The sequence below is a fragment of the Ciona robusta genome, chromosome 14, assembly GCF_009617815.1.
Source record: "Ciona robusta chromosome 14, ASM961781v2".
NCBI lineage: Eukaryota > Metazoa > Chordata > Ascidiacea > Phlebobranchia > Cionidae > Ciona > Ciona robusta.
In genome coordinates, this window is record NC_143248.1 from 1839487 (window position 1) to 1856367 (window position 16881).

Below are 16881 nucleotides of genomic sequence, written 5' to 3' on the forward strand. Positions count from 1 at the left end.
TAAAAAGAAATTTTGGCTTTCATGACTGAAATTTAAAAAACAAGTTTTGGAGGGGTAATTTATTTGGTAAAATATGTAGACAGTGCATTTTTCTCGTTAAAATAAAAAGAAATTTAAAATTTTATGGCGAAAATCTAAAAAAAAAATATTGAGTTTTGCGTAAAGAGGGTGACATTAAAATTTTTCAGTAAAGTAAATGGACATTTGTTACATTTTCCAAAACAAAAACAAAGTCAAAGTTAAATATAATGCTTTTTGAAAAATCTGGGCAAATCTTACCTGACCCCTGATAACCTCTTGGTGACTTTCCATTAAAATATCCAGGGAGTCCCATTTTGATCTTAAGGAGGACAAAGAGGAGCCTACTCCCTCCCCACACATCTTCCTCAACAGAGCATCCAATCTTTCCGCTCCTGTATATCTTGCTTGGAGTCCAGGCATTGAATCTTTCAGCTCTCCATGTCTGCAATGGATTTTGTATGGGTGAGGTTCTACAGTGTGGGAAAGCCATGAGAACTGGGGTTTTGGCCACAGTTGGCCTATTTGTTACAATATTTTGGCAAGATTTGGCTCATTACACCAATATTTTTTTTCCCTAAAAACAAATCATGTGTGAAATTACTGGCGTTCACTTATATAAGGCTACAATATGGATACACTCATCATACTTCAGTATAGTTCCATGAAATATATAACCACATAGGCGCCTAACATGGGTATGCAAGGTATGCGTATATACCCTGAAAATAAATCTGAGTACCCATGAGCGGCCAGTATAAATGATAGAACAATTTAATAGCCTATCTTACAAACATGTCTTAAAATAAACACCATACAGTAGTGATAGTGCAATGATCAGTCTATTTCCTAAATAAAATCTAATATTGTGACAAAAAAAGTAGGGTGGGGGAAGACGGGACATCTTTAGCACATAATATCCAAATATCCTGGCCGTGTTATAAACAATTAACAACAGTATATAGAAATCGTGAGAACACAGTTTTATAATTTTTTGAATGTTCTTTGTTTACTACCAAATAGGACGAGAAAATAGAGCGAAAATATGTCCCATCTTCCCCCAACCCACTATATAACCAACAGTACGTACTTTGAATTCGCCAGACTAATTTCTTGAATAGTTTGTGGCATTGTCTGTAGTGAGTCCGTAGCAGATGACACAAAATTTGTAAGTTCTTGTACATCAGTAGTAACTCTGGTCCGCAACGAATCAATGAGAGTTTCAAACAGTTTTTGCAACTGGTCGTCAATTGCGTTTTTCGCTGGTGTCGTGGAAATGGTCAGGCAATCCACTTTTTCTGACATTGGTAGTTTTTCAATCTCTTTTCCTGTAAAAAAATATTTATAGTTTTTTATATTTTATGGATTTTATTGAGTTTTAGCAAATTTACTGGTTTGAGAATGATTCGGTACGTTTATTTTTAGTTTTTAGGACAGACCATTATAAAAAAAAACAGTAAAACCAGTAAACCAGTACAACCAGTAAAACGATTTAGGCATATTTACTGGTTTTGCAATAATTTGAATATTTTTTTACAGTTAAATTTTTTTGTTTTATTTATTTGCTAATTAAATAGTGGTACCCACAGCATTATACCCAATTATTTCAAATGCCAACAATAAGCCAGATAAATGACCTAAAAAATCTTCTAACATTAATATACCATCTCTTCATTTTCATTAATAATAATAATAATAACTCTATTTGTCTCTTCGATTACGGTAGCGAAGATTTAGAAATTTGTAATCAAAAAGACAGGATATAGCGACAAAACAACAGTTATTAAAACACGCTTACAGTTAAAATATATTTACATTTAATTGGAAGAAAATAAGCGTGGTCGTTACATCTAGCAGACAAACAAGCCATTTATGTTTAATTATTATCAAGTTGATTACCTTTTAGTTTGACCATTTTGAAATTTCTTTCATAATCTTCATAAGTCAAGCAGTGTGTGGCGACCAGTTCTTCTATATCAACTTTACCAAGAACAACCCATTCCTCAAAACGAGTTTTAACCAGAGCTAACCGCCTGTCAGTCAAAAAGATTGCTTAGAAAAATTAACATTGACTAAATTTACAAATTTAAAAGGTGTATGAAAGAGAACACCCATCTATAACAACTTTCAATGCCCTGCTAGGTAAATATAAAGTAAATTGATTCATTTTTTAAATGTACTCTTAAATTGGAAAACAAAAAATTAATCACTTACAAAGTTACAGATACGGTAACTTGTTTAGGCACAGACAGTGTGCAAAATACAATACCGATGATATAACAACTTTAGTTGCCTAGGTCTAAACATGACATTCATTTAACTGAGCTTGAAATTTCTTGCAAAAACGCTGATTTAGACAAGTTTATAAAGCCAAAATATCATAAAAATGATCCATTTAAGGCAAATATGTATGTATATTGGACAAATTAGAAAAATTACCCAAAAAAACTAAAATTTAATAACCACTTGAACTACTAAAAACTATAAAAATACCATAAACTCCAAAAAACTAAAAACCGCAAAAAAATAACCTAAAACTAAAAAAAACACTAAAAACTCCTAAAAATACATCTTAAAAAAAAGAAAAATACCCTAATTTAAAAACCTAAAAACCATAAGAAATTACCTAAACAGGTCTTCAGCCTTGCTGTAAATGGTGAAAAAATTTTCAGCGTTTCTGTCAATCATGTTCGGAAACACGATTTGACCGGTTGCAGCCGGATCGTCTCCAACTTCTGTCACCCCCCGAAACTGACCAGGAATTCCAATAAAACGTTTCATTTCCCGGTAAAATTTTGCCCGGATTTCCTCAAATGCCGGCTTGAAGTGTAGCCTGCCTTGCCTGTGGTATAAAATTGGTGAAAACTTTGGGTAAAAGAGGCAGAATTGTAGAAATAGGTGTTTATAGACTTGAAAAGGACAAACATGTATAAACAGCATATTATAAGGAAAGAAAAACAGACAGAAAAGAGTTTTTATGCCATTTGAAAACGCTAAAATTAATGGATTTGTTTTTTAAAGTATTTACATTTACATGGTTAAAAAAACACAGGTTAAAAGTATTTACATGGTTAAAAAAAAGAAAACCTAAAAACAAATTTTTTTGGGGGCCTTTTAAAAAAGCAAAAAAAAACACGGAAGTAAAAAAAATATAAATTTGTTTGACCAACAGTAATTTTAAAACCATTTTTATTAAAACTCTTTTGTGATATAGTAAAACTAAACAAAACTACAACAGCAGCAATGAAAAAGGCCTTATAATCAGGGGCGGAACCAGGGGGCTGTTTTTCTGTCATGACAGCCCCCTTTTTGCAAACACGCATGCAGCCAGAAAGTGATAAGACGCATATACACACGCTGCATTCAAAAATACATTTATACGCTTGGAATTGGAACATTTTTGCCCTAATTGTTACGCCACATGCCCTACTGGAACATAACTATCCAATATGACATAACATAACACTAGATATAATTGCAATAAAAACACTCAATTCTTTACCTGAACATTAAATCCACTCTAATCTCTGGTAAGTTATGGTTAAGAGCTTGTAGACCCATTTGGTATTGATGTTCTAAGGCTTTGTATATCTGACGATTCCAATGAGCTCTCCATGGTCGAACAGAAGGCTCTTCCCCGCCGGCTTCTCTGCGTTGGACCTCCGAGATAATACGCCGGACGTCGGAAAGAGAGTCTTTCCATTTTTGTTGGTTTCGGAGTAAGTCTACGCTCATAAGGCTGCAAATCTGGGGAAATATAGTACAGTTATTTATTATGGATATTTTTAAATGAATTTATTAATTTATTCTGTTCTATTTTATGTGGGTGAGATCCTTGTTGAAAGCATGAGATTCAGGACTGATTTAGCCCATTACCCCAACACATAATGCACTTATTTTAGTCGTTCGTGCCAACAGTGTTCTATTTTAAACCATTAACGTAACTTATTTATGCTTGCGTGGTGAAGAAATGACAGTCGTTATACCACAAGTGTTCTGTTCCATACACCTTGTACCAGCTTATGAGTTACCACGCATGTAACTTTACACATCTGTTCAATTTTTTAATGTCCAATATAAATTCTGGCAAAGTTTATTTTAAAATAGCATTTCTTCAATGCAGAATTTTAATAAAAGAGTAATACCAGTTAACTGTTTTAGAGACTTTTTTGGTGACTATGCAAAATGAATAAACCTTTCCCACTATGGCCTAAATCTCATGCCCCATGCATTTCTTACTGTAGAACCTCACCCATATAGAATAAAAGTATTTTTTTTAAATTTTAATAAAAAAATATTTTTGAAATAAAAAGATTTTTGGACAGTTTTTTTTTGCTTTAATGCAAAATTGCAAAGACATACAAAATAAAAACGGTTATTGAAAAGGGAACTCACTTTATCACATATGATGCTGTGTTGCTTTCTGAGTCTTCTGTTTTCTGTAGTAAGTTTATCAGCTGCTTGTTGTAGCTTTCCAATATATTCTTCTAATTCTTCGGGCCTGTCCCATGTAATATGTACATGGCCATCGTTGGACACCTATGGAAAATTACAGGTTTTTAAAATGGTATAACAAAATATGTTGAAACAAAAAATGTTGAAAAAAATATGTTGAAACAAAAAATGTTGAAAAAAAATATGTTGAAACAAAAAATGTTGAAAAAATATATGTTGAAACAAGAAATGTTGAAACAAAAAATGTTAAAAAACCTATAGAAAATATGACAGGGAATTAAAAATTAATGTGTATATAATATGTTTGCATAGCAAGCTTTGATAAAAACTAACACATAAACCCACAAAAACATACTATAATATAGTTCTTAAGGTTATTAAATAGGAAAGATGAGAATTTTTTAACATGATTTGGCAAAGAAATGGCGGATTGATATTTTAAACTAATATTTTTAGGTCTTGATGCTAACTAATGGCTAATGCTGACCTAAATCGCAGCATTTTTACCCTAAATTTGCCCCTTCAAGTTTATGAAAAGTAAACTAATATACAGCTTTTTATTCCACCATTCCAAATTTCGAACTGTTAAAAAAACTATAAAAATGAAACCTTTCATGAGGCAGCCCCATGGGTGTTGGGGGTAATGAGCCAACTCTGGCTTAAATCTCAGATCCCATAGCATGCCACACTGTAAGACCTCACCAGCATAGAATAAAACAAACCACTCTTAGAACATTTTTTCACCAATTAATTTTTATTTTGCTTTGCAATAAATACATACCTTGCTACTAGCTTTAGGTTTTTTGATAATCCGTTCAAAATTGAGCGCAGATTCCAACATTAGTGGACGCTGGCTTGGAATCATTTGCTGGTCAATTGTGTTGTAAAAATGGGCAACCTATAATGTACATTTATGTAATTTTTATGTGTCTGGTGTCTATAGGCGAACAAGCTTGAGTTTTTGTGGGGGGAGGGGAGGGGGAAATCAATTTATTCTTTATCGCCATAGGTGTAGAGTGCATATGCTTTGGCTTGATGGCATTTTTGACTCCCAACAATGGTACAACCATAAACAAATTAAGGGTCTGATTCACAAAAAAAAATTTACTAAAATTTCCCTCTTTTTTATACACCTTATTTTATTGTAAAATGGCTAAGTACTACTCAATTACATATTTATTTCAATAAAATAATAAAGTTTTTAATCTATTTAATAAAATTAAAAAACAAATTTACTGGGGATGACTGTATATGGTGTTCTAGTATATCAAACCATATTTTATAAACATATATTTTTTCCAATATATTATGTTATACTGTACTATAAAATAATACCACACCTGTTTAAGCACTACAGCGTGCCTATAGAACTTTTGTGCATGTGCTGCTGCGTGTTGTAGTTTAGAAGGCACCCTGTGACCAAGACCTGCTAGTTGTCTAACTTCACGCAGCAGAGAAACTGTGCCGTCAGAATAATTGACTGTAAGTCTGCCATCTCTGTGGTTAAGATCCATTACCCTGCTTTTATTCTGCAAGCTGTAAAGAAAAAAACTAGCATCACCCACAAAGTTGGCCGGCGTCGTGCCATAGTGGTTAGCGCGCCTGCCTGTAACCCATAGATATGGGTTCAAGGCTCGTCGCTGCTACCATTGTGGGCGTATGTGTTCTTGGGCAAGACACTTAACGGCAATTGCTCCAACCCAGTGGTCACTAATGGGTTGTCCAAATTATCAGCCATACATAAAAAAATCCCCCCAAAAAATAATCACCCAAACATGGTAGCTCGTAAGCTGGCACGAGGTGTTAAACCCTTGTTACAACGACTGTCGTTTTCCGGCCACGTGTGGATAAAGTAAGTTACATTCATACATTCATTCAAAGTAACATACATGGTAACTCGTAAGCTGGTATGAGGTGTATGAACACCGCTGTTATAAAAACTGGCGTTTTCCGGCCACGCGTGGATAAAACAAGTTAAATTCATAATTTCAATAGGAAAACTAGAATAAGCTATCTAAACTAAAAGAATAAAGGGTAAGAAAACTATAGGTCTAACTTACAAAATAGTTAGTAGTCTTAAAATACACCAAGTGCTACCAAGTGCAATTGCAAAAAAATAAGTAAAACTGTGTACCAATGCACCCAAAAAGATATATATAGATAATTTTGCTTGGACTTGATTTCGTTTGCTACTAATTTAGTAGCACTTGGTGTGAAGTATACCAAAAATTAGATAAAACAGACTAAATAAAATAAGGTATATAGTAGGGCGGGGAAATATGGGACACCTTTTAGCTGTATTTTTTGTCCCATTTGGTAGTAAATAGGGAACAGTCAAAGAATTGTAAAACTATATTCTTAGGACTTTAATGAACCATTGTTAATTGAATAAAACGCAATCAGAATATTTGGATATTATGTGCTAAAGGTGTCCCATATTCCCCCACCCTACTATATACTTTTTTTAGTCCGTTTTATCTAAATTTCTATATATTTTACACCAAGTGCTACTTTATATATACATATTTTAAAACTTTAACTCCAAAAAAATTCAAAAAAAGAAAATTTACAAATACTATTTACCTTATAGGGTCATTAATGTCATCTAAAGAAGACAACATGTATTCAGACCAAGACTGAAACTGTTCCTGTCTGTAATTGTTCATTTCATCTCTGCTTTTTGTGCACATGTCCTTGAATTGGTCAAATCCTCTTAAAGAGCTGAGTAACTCACCAGACGACTTCAGTATTTCATTCAGCTGTATTAGGTGGTAATTTTCATGTAAGTTGTGTGTTTTTGGGGTATTTTTTATATTAGGTAAAAAAAAAATTTCTTTGTATATATATATATATATTTAATATTGTTTTTAACATGGGTGTTTTTAATTATAGATTATATATGTATGTTGTATTCATAGACCTTATGATCAATATTGAGTTATAACATGGCTGTCTTCTTTTATCCCAGATACACATGGTGTATTCATAAATTTAAAAAAATCCAAGCATATTAAAAATTTAGACATTAAAAAAATCTGTAGGAAAACAAAAATAGACAATGATTATATATATATATCAAACAAAAATTTGAATATTCTACATAAATATTAGATATACCTTTCCTTCTAGTTGGCGAACCCATATGATGTTACTCACAACCTCGGAAAGATTTTTCCCACTTGTTTTTCCACCCCCGGTTCCATTCCTCGACTTTTCACGAAACTCACTTTTTAAATTCTAAAAAATATTACAAATTAAAAAAAAAATTCAAAAATTTTGAATTTTACAAAAACCTAACAAAAAAAATTAACATTTCAATTTGACACAATTTTTATTTAAAAAAACTTCTATATGTAAAAAAATATGTAAAAAAAACTTTTTTTATATTAGCCACCTTGGCATAGTTAGTTAACTGCCCAAGCAAAGTTTCCCTTTCTGGAGTTAAAGTTTGACTGATTCTTGGTCTTTTAATAAGTTCATTGTACCTCTGGAACTCGTGTAGTAACTGGTGGACCTAATAAATGAATGTAAAACAATGTACTATAAATATAATATAGGCCATTAAAGTAAGACAAATGTAGTAGGGTGGGTAAAGACACCTCTAGCACATAATATCCTAATATCCGGATCGTGTTTTGAACAGTTAACAACGGTCTATGGAATTTGTAAGGATATGGTTTTATAATTCTTTGAATGTTCTTTGTTTACTACCATATGAGTCGAGAAAATAGAATAAAACATGTCCTATTTTTTATACGGCCTTCGGCAGGACACTTAATGACAATAGCTTCAACTCACAAAAAATTTTCAAATGAATAACAACCAACAAAGTTACATAAGAGGTAAATCATAAGCTGGCATGAGGTGTATAAATCAAAAAAACAACATTTAATCACTGACATTGCCAATCACTGTGCATTCTGATTCAAAAAAATAAAAAATAAAACTGTTATTGCTCACCATGCAAAAAAGTACAAAAAATTACATAAATTTATGCGCAATGGTAGCAGCGTCTAGCCTTGAACCCAGTACCGCAACCACTACCCACCTTCCCGGAAGAATCATGCAATCTCCTCCTTAATTTACCGGCCACGGCGTCCTCCGCAGGTTGCATGGCACGCTCGTAAGTTGCCACTGCCGAGCGCCACACAGGCTCGGTATAGGAGTTGTAATGCAACGCTGCCACCTTGGAAAAGGTTTTAGCAAGAATGTCATCGGGGCATAACCTCTCTCTGTCTGTAGTTGAGAGCAAGCGTAGAAGGTGTTCGTGCACTGTGCGTAAGTCGCACACCTGAAAAATAGTATTAAAAAATTAAATTATAAAATTGGGAATTCATGAAATAATTTTTTATGAAAATTTCGGCAAAAGTTTATAAGAATAGGGTGTTATTTTATGACTAAATGACTAGCCTATCTTTTTTAGCGAGCATAAATGAGTGTAAAGTGACTGTAACCCAATGGTCACTTATAAGTTGTCCAAAGTATCAGCCATACAGAAAAAAAATGAAAAAATCCTCTGAAAAAATTACCCACAAAGTAACATACATGGTAACTTGTAAGCTGGCATGAGGTGTATAAAACAGAACACCATGCTTAACAACTGTCGTTTTCCAGCAACTCAAGGATAAAGCAAGTTACATTCTATCATTTATTTTTTTTAATAACTCTATTCAAAAATACCTCTTGAAATCTGGTCATTGAATTGATGACATTCGTAGCTTTATATTTGCCACTATTCCATACATGTGAAGGGTATTGCTTCCAAATTCTCGACGTTAATGTAGCGCACATAGTAATCCACCTGTCACAAACACCCACTGCGTTGCGCAATCCCTCCCTTACAGCAATGTATGGTCCAACCCAAATAGATGAGAATTCAGAGTCCAATTTACGCTGAGCAAATCGACAAAGCTCATCGCCTAAGACATATAAAATTAAGTAATACTATAATAGTGTTATCACTATAGGTAAAAATACATTGTTTTCAAATTTAAGTTTACATTTATTAAAAAACAACTTTTTGAATAACAATCATGAACTTTTGTAAATTTCAAAATAAATTAAGTTAAAAAAAATTTAAAACATTTTTTTAAAAAAAACAATTAAGATGACAATTAAAAATCTGGGTGCTAAAATGTAGTTATACTTATAGTTGTCAAACACAGAGAGAGCCTTATAGACTGATGTAGCTAATATAGTAAGCTTTAGGCTCTGTTTTTTTTGTATAAACTTTAATAGGATAGGGGGTTACCTATAACAGTGAGAAAGTTTAACATCCGAGCTTCTGGGTAAGCTGGGAACTCTGTCTGTTTCCAAATATCATCAAGTGAGTCTTGTAGTTGTTCAACCAATTCCATACAATCAACTTTATAAATATAGTAAACAGTTAAAGAGTTTTATTTATTTGTTGCTGTGTGGTAGGGAATGACAGTTTTTATAACATGGGTGTAATAAGAAACCGCTGGGTTGGAGAAATTGTAATACAGTTAGGGATGCACATTACAGAATTTCAAATCCATGAGATTCGAATCCTTTTGTATTCGAATCTAATTACGAGATTTGGAACGTCTTTTTATAGACTGCTATACTTTTCATGACGCAAAAACTACCTAATACTACAATTTTTGATCATTTTAGAGCTCATGATCCAACAAGGCTGCTATTAAAGAGTCTATAAACTAACTTATGTGGGTAAAATTATTTTTTCCTATAAATATAAAAAGATTCGAAATTCAAGATTCGAAATTCAAGATTCGGAATTCTAGATTCGAAATAAAGTATTCTAGGATATCCTAAAATACCTGATTATTCTGTAATGTGCATTCCTAAATACAGTATCTGGTCTAAGAAGACATATGCACATAATAATGAAAATGTCAAGTCTCAAACCCATAACCTCTGGTCTAGAGACAGCGCTATGACACTGCTGTTACCAGACAAATCGCAATTTATTAATAATGTTTTTGGAAAACAATTTAGAAACAGAGTAAAAATAAAACTAACTAATAGCTTTAAACATACCAAGAGATAAACTGTCAATGCTTTGGAATTGTGATTCGAGAGGTTTTAGATATTCAAGAAAATGTTGAGCTCTCTCTTGTACATCAAGTCTAGATCCGGATAAACTAATCTCGTGCCAGTATTTGCATTCATCCAGTGGTGTAAGGATACCTAGATACATAAGGAAAATTTCAAACTATTTTGTAATGGGCCAAAATCTGTGCCGTAATGGGCCAAAAAATAACATTTATTTATAAAAAAAAAAATTGTATTAAACTTATTGCATAAAAAAGATATCTTTAAAAACAGTAAGAGGGTCTTAATATAAAAGTTAAAAAAACACCCATGAAAACAGAACAAGTTATAAAACAGAACAAAACAAGTTATATGAAACAGAACAAGTTATAACTGCTTTAGCTGTCCTGCCAAGCAACAATAAAGCAAGTTACATTCATTTATTCTAGCATTGGTAAACACTGGCGTAAAGTTACGGGGTTGCAGGGTTGCCCGGCAACCCTTTGATTTTCTCAATACTAATAATGCGTAAGGAATTACGTTCGACCAAACGAAGACGCCATTATTACTGCGAACAAACTTCGTTTACGTTCGTTAAAATATGTCAATACCGATGCGTCATTCACGACACAAATGCATTCAACTGGTATTTAAACTCCTGTTTGCTAAATAATTCACGTGTGAATCGCTATTGTGACGTCAGTAATCAACGTGTGAATCGCTATTATGTCGTAATCAATTGCCAGGTTCAAACAACCGCTATTATAATGCAATGAATCCACATGTGAATCCCTACTATTTCGTAATAAATATGCTGCTTGCCTGAGGAAAACATTGCATATAAATATAAAGCAGTGTTGGAAACGATTTAGGCAGTTTATTTCAGCGATATTTCGTTCTGGAAACCTAATATTTCCGACGGACGGGTCTTCGTTTGTAAGATAACCACACACTCGTGCGGGCTTGACGAAAGGCGCATGCGACATAGCTACTGTGACGTCACTCGCCAGGCAATCGGATTCGACTGTTTCTCATTACACGGACTCGCCGAACGCGCGTAATTTTAATTTGTCTCATCCCTACGTAATTCTGAATACGTTTACGTTTGTATGAGCTTTTACAAAGCACATATTTAAAGGGTTGCAAACCGAAAACAAAGGGTTGCAAACCGTTTTTTTTTTCGCGCCTACCGGCGCGAGGACTTCCTTTTTTTCTGGTTTTTGCAACCCTAACGTTTAGTAAAACTTTACGCCTATGTTGGTAAATACAGCATTATTAACATAAAGGTAGCCTACCTGAAGTATTTTCCTCAGGTTGATTCTTATCAACATGACTACTGGACTGAGATTTTCGAATCGTGGTTCCCAAACTCTGCTCCAAATCAACCAGAAGTTTCTGTAGGTTTGGGTTGAGAGATCCTTTAGTGTTGTCTTTCAGCAAACTTGGGGCAAAAACCTAAAATTTTTGGGAAAATAGAATTCAGTTGTGCGTTATTAAAAGACTATTTGTTAAATTTTTTCAGAAATATTTAGAAAATTTCATATATATCTAAATGAAATTTGTTTTATAAAATGGAATAGACATTTTTTACTTCTTTGTTTTGATGTTTGTGTATAGAATTAAAATAAAATAAAAAGGCATTAATTTAAACTTTGTATAAGAAAATAAACAAAAAAAACTCAACAAAAAAAAACAAGAGAAAACACAACAAAAGTAAAATACAAGATCATTTTTTTGCAATAAATTGTAATTATTTTAAAAATAAAACAATCCTGAGGAAACTGCTTTACCTTCTGTACACTATGGTACAAGCCATTAACAGCATCTGGCATTGAAGATATGAGAATATTTGTATGAAGATTTTGTAATGTAATCGTTTCAGGTTTTGGTTTAAAAAACACAAGGACATTTTTCTTTGCTGTATCCCCACTTATCTGAAAAAGGGTTTTTATTTTCGTGATTAGTTTTAGTTATATACCAGTACCATTAATAAACCCATAAACAAAAGGTTAAAACAGGTGAGTATTTTTTTTAGATAGTAAATGAATACCTTCTTCGTTCTATGAATACCTTCTTCGAAAAAAAGTTAAAAGTTTGTGTTGAAAACTAACTATATGCTGTGTGAAAAATAACCTAAAATATAACATTATTTAGCGAAATAAACAATTTAAATTAAATATGACAATATGCAAAGAACAAAACAATAACATCTTACTTACTGAACATACTTGAAAAAATAACAAAATTGAGCAGTAATAACATTCTATTTCATCTACAAACTAAATTTAATTATAAAATAAATTAAAATGGTTAAAATTACTTACTGAATTTGCTAAACGAATCTGTTTCTCAGAGTCAAGATAAGACACCAAAGTCGAACAATTTCCATCGTCCAAAAAACTGTCCAGTTCTGTTTCACTGGCGAATTTAAGATTCCCATGATTGTTGAAGTTGGTAGATATTAACTTGGTGATGAAATCCTTTCTTTCATCCTTCGCCATTTATTCTGGCACGCTAAAACAACGTATTTTCAACTAAAAAGTCGACAACGCCAAATTAGAGATTTTGTAAACAGAATGATTTTCGCATTCTTAGGAACCGCTTGAAATAAAATGACATCGTTTCCCTGCATCATAAAAATATCATTTCAGTCATGGAAATCGCATTTGTCTTATACGTTATGTTCTTGTTGGTCAACAGTAACCGACATTTTAAGCACCTTACACACGCATTTTATATCTTTTAAGCACATTTTAAGTCTCTAACAATGTATCTGAATATGATTAAAACAATTTTCAAAATCTTTGTTCCATTTATTTCTTTCAAATTCAAGTACAGATCTTTGTCATCTTATGAGCCTGTACAAAATCGTTATTGTGATATTACTCATGTGTTTAGTCCATGCTACTGTGCTCAACTAAGCCTAAATAAGTGTAGACCCTTTTGAAAAACCGATCTGGTTTTTCGCTGTCAAAATAAAATATTGTTGTTAAGCTAATCTGGCATCGAACAAACATAGAAGTCCTTAAAAATAACCTGCTTTTTGGAATTAAAACAAGACCTTACATATCGATTTGTTTTATTTGCAAAGCTTCAAGAATACGCTATGCGTGGAAATCATTAAAACGAGATTATAGCGAAGCTTACATTGTACATTTAGCATAGAACCCAAAGTTGTTCATACAGCAGGTGTTTGAAGTAGGGCTGTCACCCAACATAATTACATCAAAATATAACGAAAATAGTACGAAAAATAACGAAATGAACTACAACTTATAATTAGACTTGCGTGAAACTTGTAAAAACGTCTTGTTGGGGTAAAAATGTAGTGTACGAGGCTGTGGTCGTACGCCAGCCTCTTTTTATATGAGTACGTTACTTGGCGAGTGCCGGTTACTGTATGCACAGTGGAAACAGGCGCGAGTAAAATTTTACGCGTAGAATAAGTTAACAGCGTTTGGTGGCGATAATAAAAGCGGGGAATTCCCAATGACGTTAGCAGCAGATCAGATGAGAGTGATGTCATTTCCGCCGGCGTCATCAATGTAACCTATTTCGCTGCTTACAGGCCTGAAGAAGTTTCCCCTTGGTAAGGCTTCATTTGAGTGGAGTTTATGTTGTTCTACTTGAAGAGGACGAGGGTTTTCAGTTCTTTTGTAACTTCTGTTTCCGGACTTTTTCGGGCGACGGAAAGATCGGGATTTGGGATCAATTGGAGGACGACCGTTACTGATGTAGCGGCGTTTCTGGCGCTGGTCTGGGGCCGGGATAAGTTCATCATCTTCTTCTGCTTCGGATAATGATGACATTTCCAGTCGTTCACTGTCATGTCTGAGTGGTGGGGGTGGGGTGGGTTCTGGGAGGTAATGTGAATACTGGGGTTGATTTGCTCCATTAATCATCAATCTTCGGTTTAAATCTGCAACATCAAGACTTAAAGAGCTTCCAGGGATTGATCCTGATGTCTCACTGATGTCTGAGGGGTGATGGCGGTAAAGATACTGATCCGGATGAAATTTTGTGCTCCGCACTGCGGCGGGAGTTGGTACTCCTACATCAAAAGGTCTTCCCAGGAGCGAGGAGTAAGATTCGTTAGCGAGAGGAGGTGGGAGGTCCGCATCCAGTTCTGTGTCCTCGTCTTCTTCTTGTAGGACTCGAAGTTCATGATCAGTGGGAGGGGGTGGGAGTCTTTCTGATCCGGAGGACCTAGGAGCGGAGTCGGAATCTGATCCAGAGGGGCGGCATGACGAAGATGACATGGGTTCATCACTTGTGGAGCAGGTTGTCTTCCGCTGATGAGCAGGATAAGAGTCCTCCAAAGGAGTTGGGGAGACAGGCTCCGGAGGCGGGGGAGGAAGAGGTTCGTTGCGGGGAAGAGACGGCCGATATCGAGATGAAGAGCTACGGATGCTGCTGTTACGACTGTCTTTTCCACGAAGACTTTCAGCGTTTTCGTTCATTATTTCATTCAAGACTTGCTGGACTCGCATCTTGTCTTCTGGCCTCATCTGTTTAAAAATTCAATTATTTCTATGAAATTTTTCTTTCGGTAATTTTAAACTTAAAACGGTCACTTTATTTTAATAAAAAAAAAACAACAAGATCTTATTTTATAAAGGTAAGGTTGTAACATCTGTTGTAGCCTATATTTTAAGCACAAAAAAAACGGTCGGATTATTTTTAACACCAAAAATGGCATAATGCTTTTCGATTCTTTAGGTGTGAGGTCCCACAGCCAAGCAGGCTAGGGTATCTAAGATTTAGGCTGGAGTTAGCCCATTACTTATCATTTTTTCTTACTGGTGTATCGATCATCTGGAAGAGTTGTTTTTCTCTGCGTCGCTTGGCGCTGCTCGAGTAATGTCCGGGGAGTGCGTTGGAGCGGTCGCTACGACGACTGCGACGCGAGGCATGACTGCTGACGCTCCTTCGCGAGTCGGGTGAGCTTGGCACGTCGCTGGCGCCACCGTGGGACCGGGTTCCAAAGGACGGAAGGTGCGGGGGGACCATATCGTCCCATTCGTAATCTATAATATTAAATCGTAATAAAAAGTGTACATTGTTGGTAAAATTTAAAGAAAAATTTGTTACTGAAGAAGTATGCAACATCTTATACGTACAAAATGACTAATTTTGTGTTTTAGAAAAGAATTATAGTTTAAAATAATAAGTTTTAATAAAATGCATTGTTATCCCTTTTTTTTAATTCATTATGGTATGAAATGATAGTAAAAAGACAGTTTTATCAATGATAATGAATGGGAATTGGGTGCATGGAAAAATTTTGATAAATGATTTTGTAACTGTTCTGGTATAAATTTATCTCTTTGAAGTGACAGATTTAAACAGGTAAGAATGGTAAAGTATGGATATAACACAAATGCAGAAAAATATAAGTTGTATAAAGTATGCAGTAAAAAGGTTGGTTATATCACATGTTCAGTGCATGTACATTGTTACATAAAAAGAAATAAGTTGTGAATTCTAAGTGCATTTGAGTGGTAAGAGGCAGTTTTTGAGCGAAAAGTTACCTCGTGCGCGCTGTCGGAAGATTCCGGTAGATCTAAGTGGAAGAACTGTGTTGAAAGGAGCGAAGAGAATAAAGAAAGAAAGAAGAGGGGTAGGAGGAGAGTGGGATGCAGGGTAATAAGTTAGTCCTACACTAAGGTTGCACTACTTTACAATAAGAGCATGCTTGGTGTATTTTTTAAATTTCGCTATATATTAAGACCTACTTTGTTGTTCATTGATAGAAATGCCACTGGTCTTGTAGTTGGTCTGAACTGAAGACGCTGAACCGTTAAACTGCGTTTGAAAGATTAGTCAGCCGCGTTAAGTTAGTTTGCGAGTAAAAATGCACAAGAAAAGCAGAGTTTAATAGGTTAAGGTTACATACAGGTTACACAGCCCAGTACTAGAGGACACTTGATTGTATAAGTTAACTACTATGGGATCCAATCAAGGAATTTTAGGTTTACACACACTTTAACTTAAAAATTTTATATTATACGGATAAATAAAACATTTTCTATTTGTTTTAAACTGCTGTGGCTTATAAGCGCATGAGAATCTAAAATTCTGCATATAAGTTTTGTACACTTTTTTTAGTCTTATTAAAAATTAAATGTTCTTTTAATATGACTGGCCATTTATGAAACAACTTATAAAAATACACAAAAATAAAGCTGTAAACCCCATAAAAAAAAAGCTTCCAAAAATACTGTCTCAGGCCTTTACAAAAAGACCAGATATTTTAACTTTTAAAATTTGGAAACATTTGTATTAAAGCTATATAAGAGTACATAATATTGAAAACGCTATGACTGTATCTACAGTCTACACATAAATGACTTTTATCCTTTCTCATGTCTTTAAGAAAACCTACATTTTACT

At 34.0% G+C, this 16881-nt stretch overlaps 2 protein-coding genes across 5 annotated transcripts in view; both read right to left on the bottom strand.

Annotated features, from left to right (window-relative positions):
• Positions 1 to 13099, bottom strand: part of LOC149724837 (cytoplasmic dynein 2 heavy chain 1-like) — a 58078-nt gene extending 44979 nt beyond the window's left edge. For both annotated transcript variants that reach the window (XM_089892307.1, XM_089892306.1), the window contains exons 1-18: positions 12813 to 13099; positions 12279 to 12422; positions 11784 to 11943; positions 10495 to 10644; positions 9725 to 9838; positions 9154 to 9392; positions 8522 to 8764; positions 7868 to 7987; positions 7591 to 7710; positions 7057 to 7232; positions 5814 to 6009; positions 5255 to 5371; positions 4414 to 4557; positions 3521 to 3765; positions 2645 to 2860; positions 1918 to 2051; positions 1109 to 1346; positions 280 to 463 (exon numbers count right to left, since the gene is read on the bottom strand). In XM_089892307.1, coding sequence (XP_089748433.1) covers positions 280 to 463; positions 1109 to 1346; positions 1918 to 2051; positions 2645 to 2860; positions 3521 to 3765; positions 4414 to 4557; positions 5255 to 5371; positions 5814 to 6009; positions 7057 to 7232; positions 7591 to 7710; positions 7868 to 7987; positions 8522 to 8764; positions 9154 to 9392; positions 9725 to 9838; positions 10495 to 10644; positions 11784 to 11943; positions 12279 to 12422; positions 12813 to 12989 — 3117 coding nt within the window. In that variant the 5' untranslated portion in view covers positions 12990 to 13099. The remainder of the gene's footprint in view (positions 1 to 279; positions 464 to 1108; positions 1347 to 1917; positions 2052 to 2644; positions 2861 to 3520; positions 3766 to 4413; positions 4558 to 5254; positions 5372 to 5813; positions 6010 to 7056; positions 7233 to 7590; positions 7711 to 7867; positions 7988 to 8521; positions 8765 to 9153; positions 9393 to 9724; positions 9839 to 10494; positions 10645 to 11783; positions 11944 to 12278; positions 12423 to 12812) is intronic.
• A 451-nt stretch (positions 13100 to 13550) lies between these two features.
• LOC149724839 (protocadherin Fat 1-like) overlaps positions 13551 to 16881 on the bottom strand; it is a 60888-nt gene continuing 57557 nt past the window's right edge. Inside the window, exons 50-53 of one of the 3 annotated variants that reach the window (XM_089892304.1) lie at positions 16224 to 16293; positions 16020 to 16051; positions 15289 to 15515; positions 14656 to 14996 (exon numbers count right to left, since the gene is read on the bottom strand). In XM_089892304.1, the coding sequence (XP_089748430.1) occupies positions 15300 to 15515; positions 16020 to 16051; positions 16224 to 16293 (318 nt within the window). In that variant the 3' untranslated portion in view covers positions 14656 to 14996; positions 15289 to 15299. Of the gene's footprint in view, positions 14997 to 15288; positions 15516 to 16019; positions 16052 to 16223; positions 16294 to 16881 lie in introns of all 3 variants that reach the window. The other 2 variants (XM_089892303.1, XM_089892305.1) reach the window with 2 other exon arrangements.